The sequence below is a fragment of the Echeneis naucrates genome, chromosome 13, assembly GCF_900963305.1.
Source record: "Echeneis naucrates chromosome 13, fEcheNa1.1, whole genome shotgun sequence".
Classification (NCBI taxonomy): domain Eukaryota; kingdom Metazoa; phylum Chordata; class Actinopteri; order Carangiformes; family Echeneidae; genus Echeneis; species Echeneis naucrates.
In genome coordinates, this window is record NC_042523.1 from 15,015,936 (window position 1) to 15,024,890 (window position 8,955).

At 38.1% G+C, this 8,955-nt stretch overlaps 2 protein-coding genes across 4 annotated transcripts in view; one reads left to right on the forward strand and one right to left on the reverse strand.

Moving 5' to 3' along the window:
• veph1 (ventricular zone expressed PH domain-containing 1) overlaps positions 1-2,171 on the reverse strand; it is a 66,977-nt gene extending 64,806 nt beyond the window's left edge. For all 3 annotated transcript variants that reach the window (XM_029517063.1, XM_029517062.1, XM_029517061.1), the window contains exon 1: positions 2,105-2,171. The gene's annotated coding sequence lies outside the window, so the exon portion shown is untranslated. The remainder of the gene's footprint in view (positions 1-2,104) is intronic.
• Positions 1,622-8,576, forward strand: LOC115052756 (lysosomal amino acid transporter 1 homolog). The gene is made up of 8 exons (XM_029517066.1): positions 1,622-1,781; positions 2,007-2,339; positions 2,434-2,563; positions 2,781-2,868; positions 3,821-3,930; positions 4,226-4,327; positions 5,504-5,689; positions 6,227-8,576. The coding sequence occupies exons 2-8, from the start codon at positions 2,137-2,139 to the stop codon at positions 6,341-6,343; spliced, it is 936 nt and encodes a 311-aa protein (XP_029372926.1). The 5' UTR covers positions 1,622-1,781; positions 2,007-2,136; the 3' UTR covers positions 6,344-8,576.
• Positions 8,577-8,955: the final 379 nt, after the last annotated feature.

The following is an 8,955-nucleotide window of genomic DNA, read 5'->3' on the forward strand; positions in this document are numbered from 1 at the left end:
AGAGAGGGAGTGAAAGAGAGGGAGAGAGAGAAAGAGAGAGAGCAAACCTCTATTTGTCCTCGTCAGCCACCGTTGGAAAGGACGCCATCATGCGGCGAACCGGAGCGGAGTGAGCAACAGGTGGATGGAGGGAGGGGCCGCTGGGGTGATACCTTCAAGTACTCTCTGGAAGTAAATCCAGATTTTCATTTTTTTATTTTATTTTATTTTTTATTTTTTATTTTTTTTTGGGGGGGGGGGTTCTGTTAAAATAATTAAATAAGCAGTTAAACTAGTAGTTCGTAGTTACATATGCGCAACATGTAGGCTACACATGTTAAAGGTAAATATATTAACAAAATAAACGGTAACCAGGACAAATTTCATTGTCTCTTGTTTCGATTATTTCAATGGCTTTCACCATATGAAAGCCTGTGGGAGAAAAAATAAAAACAAAAAAACAAGGTACTTTCAATGTGGTTAGCTCTATCATTTTTGTTTCAATCATTTTGTGCTCATATACACGTTTACACATTTCTCATATGCTAATAAAAATGCTAAACAAAATAGCCAAAATATAACCTTTTTATAAAACAGTTATTTTTATTTTGTCAAATCATACTTGAAATTACGATTAACTGACTTAGCTATTGGAAGGCCTTAAAGGCAGCACGGTGAAGGCTGAAAGGATGGATAAAGAAATGCAGGAGGAAAATACTGTTATACACGACAGTCATAAATCATTTTTCTGGCCTAAAAATCACAATACATTTTAAACAAATGAAACATGTTTTGAGCGTCATTACTATCAGTTGTTGACTGTAGTCTTGGGGACAGTATTAGAAGCTTAAATTATATAATACTGATTACAATTAAGGAAATAAAATCCAGGTCTACCACAGAGTGACGTTTTGGGGTTAAAAAAACCAACAACAACAACAAAAAAAAAAAAAAACACCGTAACGTTTGTGCCTTCATTATATTGATCGACTTAGTCAGTAGGTGGTGGTGTTTCCTCGGCCATCAGCCTTGAGAAGAGTCGCTTGACGTGTTCAGCTTCTGCAGCTTCAAGATGTTAAAAAGGTAATAGACGTACTTCTGCCTTCAAAATAAAATACTTATATTTGTTACCCGTAGGGCTTACAGTGGGTGGAGTGTAATAATAAAAATGAGAATAATAATAAAATCACTACTAATGAGATCTGCTGAATCATTAGAATAGAATAAAACGGACACTTCATTAGTATAATAGATAGATACTAAAATAATATAATGAAGCGTTGTGACATAACCTCCTGTCGATAAAAAAAAATCTCAAAAAAAAAAAAAAAGAGATTGTTGTGTGTTTGTGTTTTCCTCCTGCACAGATTCCTGCAATCTGCAGAAAATCATAACTCATAATATTTGTGAAGGATTTTGTCCTGGTGCTACTAAGAATTACACCTTCTGCCCACACAGTTACAAAGCATATAGGACTGTGTACGGATTTAATATTGTATTTTTGGCGTTTGTATTACAATATTACTCATTATAAATTAATCATAGGTCAAGATGGTCCATAATATATCCAGTCCTGAACTGGGGACTGAGGACTGGATTTTGAAAATCCTTGCCGGATGTGATTGAGTCCTTCATGGTGGGCTAATGGATGCTAATGGATGCTAGTGGACCACCAGTGGTGGACAGCTGATAATCTCCTTCTTTATTAAGGATAACATCGCGCTGGCGAGGTGTGAGGATGTGGGGGGACTTCACACAGACCCACGATCAGTCAGCAGCCCGTTACGAGCCCACTTTATCAGGTGAGCCGTTATCGGAGGCTCATTTTAGCCATCTTTGTTTGTTAGCATCCCTTTCTCAAGTCTATGCAAATCAGCCCAACAATGACAGTGTCCAAAGCAAAGCAGATCAGGTTATGGCCCACTAGTGCTGATCGCCAGAAAGAACCGTGTGCAAAGCCAAACACTGATTAAATATGGACCTATTTACTCATTTCTCACTGTTTCTGTCTGTTTTGGTGCTCGCAGTCTCGTCAGACGAAAGAAGCCTCCAGGCATCAGTCTCATGAGGTAGGTGGCTGAGTCAGACCTGCTCTGGTCCCAACACAGACCTCACGGATACTCACAGCCCAGAGCCGGTCCTCCTCCATCCTCCCAGATGGCTACAGCTCGGTTCCCCGGGAAGAGTTTGGACGTGGCCGCCGTCAACTGGACCGCTCCGGTTCCGGGCAGACCGCTGTGTGTGAACGGAACCCCGTGGATCCTCTACCTGCTGGAGGAGTGTGTGGATAATGTGTGGGAGTACTGCAGCGTGGTCATAGGGCTCATTTCCATGTTCTGTTTTCTTCTGTCCACTTTGCCGTAAGTTATGATTGACTAAAATGTAGCTGTGCAAGTGTGTTATCTATCTATCTATCTATCTATCTATCTGAAAGGATCCCATCCACTCACTCAGGCAGGTCTATGAGGCCTATCGCAATGGGAAAGTGGAGGAGGCCATGTCTTTTGGCTTCCTTCTCTTCCTCTTCAGTGGAGACATTACCAGCTTCGCAGGGTGTTATCTCACTAGCCAGCTGCCTATCCAGGTAAAACACACACACACACACACTATAACCAAGCCTGGCTCAGTTTTGGCTGCTCCTGTCTTCACACAAACACTGTTTGTCTGCTTTGACTCATCAAGGTGTGCCCTTCGCAGCATGTTTCCATCCTACACATGAAACAATATATTCAGCTGCCATACGAATAAAATAAAGATTTATTTACCTTCTGCTTTTCTTTTCCTCTCTGTCCTTCTCTCAGGTAGTCACAGTGGTGTTTTACATCTTCACAGACCTGATCCTCATCTCCCAGTTTCTCTATTATAAGATCAAGAACAGCTCCAGCAGAAGTAAGTCCTGATATTGTATATCATCTTTAACGAGGAAGAGGGTGAGTGAAGCCTGTGCTATGAGAGCAGTTATACCTCCAGAATCTTGGATCACAGGGACATACTGTCGTGATGGGTTTCTTGTATTGTTGTGACTGTCAGCAAGAAGTCCTTTCTTGTTTTCCCATCTTAATAATCATTCATGTTTCCCACTAGAAGTATGATGCAACCACCAGAGGACTGAACTACCTTCTTGAGGATGTGTTGTTTACAATCAATTCAATTCAATATTTTATTGCTGATTGCTTTTATTTATATGTCGACAGTTGATTGGAAATTCTTAGGTTAATGGATTAGATCATTAACTAGTGTAATTCTAAGTCTGTATCTTGGTCACAGTTCTCCAAAGTAATAAATCAATTCTTAATATTCATAAAATTATGCTTATATTGGCTGATATAGTGATTTAAAAGTTTTTAAAATAACATAATTGTTTTTAACTCTTAATCTGATATTGGCTGGGCCACATACATTGTTCCATAGATGAAATCAACACGCCCTAATGGAAACATTGTTTCTGCAATGAAGTCAACAAACCAGGCACAGGATGATTTCACAGTTATGACTTGAGAACTTTCCAGTTGTTATGCTTTTAAGTATGCATTTTGGTTAACACCAAAACCTAAGTACAAAACCACTTGCTGACACTTAAGTCATATTGAGCTATTCAAAGATTGCTTTGAGCTCGGCTTATGAACATTGTGAATGTTATATGCGTCATTTGTTATTTATAAGTTTTAATGTCATTGAGGAAACGAAAATTACATCTTACATGCTGCAAATAATACAATATAGATGGGCCTTTTTGTATAGGGCTGTCAGCTAAGCCCCGGTTAATGGAAATATTTGAATTTGGTTCAGGGCAATTTTCACTGTTAGCTCTTTATTTTGTCATTGTGTGCTTGTACTCTAGAGAGCCCTGTGTTGAAGTGGCTGTGCTTTACGTGGTGCGGTGCTGCTACATCAGTTCTCCTGGTTTTACCCAAGCTCATTATAGACAATAGTGTAACCTCAGATACCCAGGTAGGTAAATCGTGTGCAGTATAGGGTCTGTGTTTGTATCCATTAGTATGGAATGGATAGTACAGGGATTAGATTTACATGTTCATCAATCAGATCATGGTTTTCTTTGTTGCTTTTTTGTTGTTGTTGTTTGGTTTTTTTTTTTTGAAGTTTTAACCCTTTATGACGATAAATATAAAGTAATTAAAGTAAAGTAATTTTCTATTGGAGATTGAAGTTGTGCTGTTTCTTCTGTAGTCCCAGAATTTTGACCATTCCCTCTCTCCTGCCTTCTGTCTGTCCTCACCTTTAACAGAGTGCATCTACCTCTAAATCAGTGGAAATGACTGGCTACATATGTGGCTACCTGGCGTCTATTTTCTACCTCTGCTCACGTTTGCCTCAACTCTATAAAAATGTAAGTGGCACTTTGCTTGTAAGGCTTTTAAGATTTGAAGATTGCTTCCATGTATGCATGTGAGCTGCACCATCCTCAAGGGGGAGATCTTCAGGAAGTCTATGAAAAAATTTAATAATTGAATGTCACTTAGTTCTAAACAAGAGCTGCATGTGTCAAAAATGAGAACCAGACATTGAAGACAATGGTGCTGTTGTACCAAAGAAACATCCTGGCTCAGATTAAGCTATTAATCACGGGAGGGGACTGTCTCTGCAGGGAGCTAGTGCAAGAGACACGTGCACGCGCTCTCTCTCTCACACACACACACACACACTCGCACAACCACACTATTCAAAGTTGCTGAAAGCCCAAAACAGTATTTTCAATATCGTTCCAAGTAGCGAGTTACTCATCCAGATTGGCAGAATAGTAATAAATAGCAAACTGTTATTTATTATAATTCCCTTAGAGTTTGTATGAAAGCTCTAATGCTTTGGTGAAGCACATTTTGTAATCTCCAAGTCACTAACATGTTGTAGAGCAACATTTCAGTATTTTGTGCTTTTGGGGGCGAGACTGAACTCAATAGCAACTCCCATTACTCAAACAAAGAACCAAGATTAAAATGCTCCTTTGAATTCACAATATTGAACAAATGCATTTCCGTGGTTACTTAACAGTGCAAAAAAGTAATGGCGTGATTAGCTATTTACAACACAGTGGTAGAACACATCTTCAGTTTTTCTTTGTCACTTATTTTATCTAGAGCAAACTGGCATTTTTAATTTCAGTATCCATTGTTATTCCATTACTGGACTTCTGAGCAGAATGAATTCTGAGTTGTTTATTGTGTTCTATGGGGATTTGTTGATAGCAATCTAAAGATAAATATAGTCCATGCTTCAATAATGTTATGGTGATCTGCATCTGTTTGAAGTCCAAGACAGAAAACATCCCAACAGATTCTCAGCAAATTCTTTTTTCAGTTATTGTATTGAACCCAAATCTTATCCCCTTTCACTGACTGTGGGTCTTCACGTGTGTACACCAGAAGGAGAGCTTCCAGTTAGAAGAGAATGCTCAAGTAAAGACGTTGTATCCATTGAGATGGCAAATGATGCCTGCAAGGTCAAGGCAGGTTTTGTGCTGTTGTTTGGTTTGTTGTTAACATGCTATGAACTCAACCCATTCTAGTTTCAGCGACAGTCAACAGAAGGGACTTCTTACCTGCTGTTTGCGCTGGCCATGATGGGCAATGGGACGTACGGCTTGAGCGTCATTGTGGTCCTACCTGCCCTGAAGGGCTCCAAACAGACATTCATCATTAAACATCTGGCCTGGCTCATTGGCAGCCTGGGAGTCCTCATACTTGACTTCTTGGTATCCTTAAGATTTCAAATCCAGCCTAAAGCCAACTGAACCAAGCCTCTCCTATCGACTTGTGCTTAAATTGAAATTGTAGCTATAATTCCAGTGTAGTTGTCTTCAGTGCTTGTTACTATCCTACACTCAAACCTGAATCGATGTTCAGGTATAAATGTTTCTTGTAATGTTCTCATTCCTGGATTATTCTGTTGTATTTGCTACAGGAACTGTATCAGCACAGTGCACCTCAATGAGGTAGTCTTCTGTCACTTTATTTGATGAAGCCTGTTCATTTACTATAACAATTGCATCTGGGAGTGTTCAGGCACCAGCGTGTACTTTACAGAGGACATAACCTGAGATAGCAATTATTTAATTTGTTGGAAAACAACAATGTTTAGAAAGCTACAATAATTGCCCGTTTGACTCTGCAAACTTGCCGACAAAAAGTGTACTGCAATAACATTCAGGGTAGAAAAAATTGAGTACTCAGTAGTTGCATGAGAAAATAGTATCTTGTTCATCTTTCCGTGTGAGCCTTAACCTTTTCAGGTGACTGCCCAATTCATCATGTACAAGAAGAACAACTCAGCTAAAAGCGGCACTCTAATCAGTGTGCCAGAGGTGGAACCTCTCCTGTGTGAAGAAGAGGAATTATCTTGGTTATAGGAACAAAAATGGACACCAACTTGGACCACTGAGTCCACTTTGTTTTTGACGATTCTTTGGGTTCATTCTTATTATTGACTTGGTTACAGTACACATAGAAACAGACATTGTTGACTCATTTTTTTCAAGAACTCTGTGGAGTCAACAGGTAATTCTTAAGCATCCTGGCTATCTTGTTTGTGCTCTTAAAAACCCGCACCAGAGCATTCCTACTGTCATTTCCTATAGTAGCATCAAGTCATTTTCTGTAAACACTGGAGAGAAAGCACCATTTCCCAGTTTCTCTTCAGACTGATGTGTCAGCATCATTTGAGTCTCATTCTGCTCGTGAGCACTGCTGGCTTTGATCAATTATTCAACCAGGATTTCTTGACTTGTCCTGACCTGTTTTGATATAGTGGCTGTATTTTCTTCCTATTTGCCATTGGGGAATAAACACACTCAGATGAGGGAGCTTTATTCCAGAACAAAGTGCCTGCTGAATTTCCATATTTTTGACAGGGGAAATACTGGCAGTATAAAACAATGCAGGATTTGTTTGTCATATTAGGTATTTAAGTGAAATAGAATAGAGTTGGTTGGTTGGTTCCAGTCGAAGAACTAAGCGTAATGAATTTCTGTGAAGCTGACACAGATTAGTCTTGCTGATTCTTAATCCTTGGCAATTAGCTATAGCTAGCAGGAATCATGAACAAAACATTTGCTGTCTAGGCTTTTGGGACATTGAATAGCCCAGATGTAAATGTGTGCAAAGGTCATGCTTCTACTGAAAAATGTTCATTTGACTGAATGCGTACTGTGACCACATTGTTTGGGAAGCTTCATTTCTCTGCTTTAGCTGAAAGACGCTTAGTTTGTGCCTTTCTGCATTAATATAAATTCACTGTGTAATCATGTCAAGCCAATATTATTTTAAGATAGATTAAGATTTCTCAACTACTGCAAAGATTTGTTGACTTTTTTGTTGAGAATGTTGTGAAACAATTTATCTTCTCAATTTCCACATTGTCTGCTTCTGGAAGTTTGTGTGAGTAACATTAATTTCTAAGTTTTCTCACAATGTGTCATTTTTATTTTATTTTTTTTTTACATTTTCATAATATTATTTAACAAGACATGATTATTCAAGAAATACTCAACACAGATCTAAGACTAGGAACACTAATAGGATTTTATTATGATACTTGTTCAAGTAATGCACTTCAAAATTTGTTTGCACATTTAACATGTCTTTATACTCTGTCATCAGGTTTAAAGTAGAAAAGCTCCTGTGTCAAATGTATTTCAAAAGACCTTTTAATTGCCTCATTAAAGAATTAACACAAAACAAATGGATGGCAATAAATGAGAGCAAAACATAACTGGAATAAACTGTCTCATTGAAGAGCATCACACATACAGCAAATGTTAATTTGGATCATTAGCAAAATAATTGTTGCTCAATGTTGTGCCAAATTCTGTCACTCACTATATCAGTGGTGGTATCACTGCTATGCTACTAAAGCACTTCACTTTTTCTACCTCATAATAGGGCTGACCTGATTTATTTGTCCCTGTGCGCTTGATGAGCTTGTATCTGTGGCACATGCTACTGTGAGGGAGTTCAAATTAAATTGAAATTAAAAGTGCTGCATTTAAGATTCTGATAAATGAATTAAAAAACTTAAGATTTATTTCATGATATCTAACCTACCATCTTTGAGAAAATCACAGTTCTGAGATATATGCTGGTAATCTTTTCCACAGCAATGTGAGCAACAGGCCTGACCCTTTTGTGTTCATAGTCAGTCAGGTTATGCAATAATGTGAATTTATGTCCATGTTGGGGGATTTGTGCTGATGTTATTTCCAAAAGAAAAACAAAAAATTTTTTATTCGAGTTTTTATAAATTATTTTTATATTGCACAGTTTATACTTTGATCTCTTTGAAATTCCTTTCTATTTTATTTTTTTCATTTTAGCACAAAGATTTATCACTATATTGTAGATATTACTTATGTAAGCTGTAGTATTTATTTAGATTGTAGTTTTACTTAAATGATCGTTACACTACAACAGTAAGGTGTATTTATTGTCTTTAAATATAAGGTTTCATTTTTGTCAGTTGCACTTTCATGTATATGGCCAATTATATTGTAATCCTGTGCTCTGTGCCGGGTCGTGTTTATCGATCACGTCTTCTTACAGTAACTCTGTGTATTGAACCAAACTTGAATAAACTTCCCTCAGCTATTTGTCAGAGTTGACTTGGTGCAAAACATGCAAATGACAAGAATCCTCTGGTGCCACATATTTTTAAATAAACAATCACTCCTGGAAGTATGATTCAAATTGTTTGCATCAAAAGTAGTCAAGTAAACTGTTGAATAATTAGTCTGAAGAGAGGCATGATCATTTTGGATCTAATGACTTGTATTCTATGTTGTGCCTATCTTTCAGTTCATCCATAATGCTGGTAACATTTAATGCAATTTCAGACATCAGCATGTGAAGGATGTGGAGAGTGACTGGAAGCTGCTGTGTGGTCACATACCTGCAGGTTTGAACAGCATCTGAATGTATTATCACAGCATCACAACGGGCTTTTGTACCGGCACAGCCACAAGTCTCC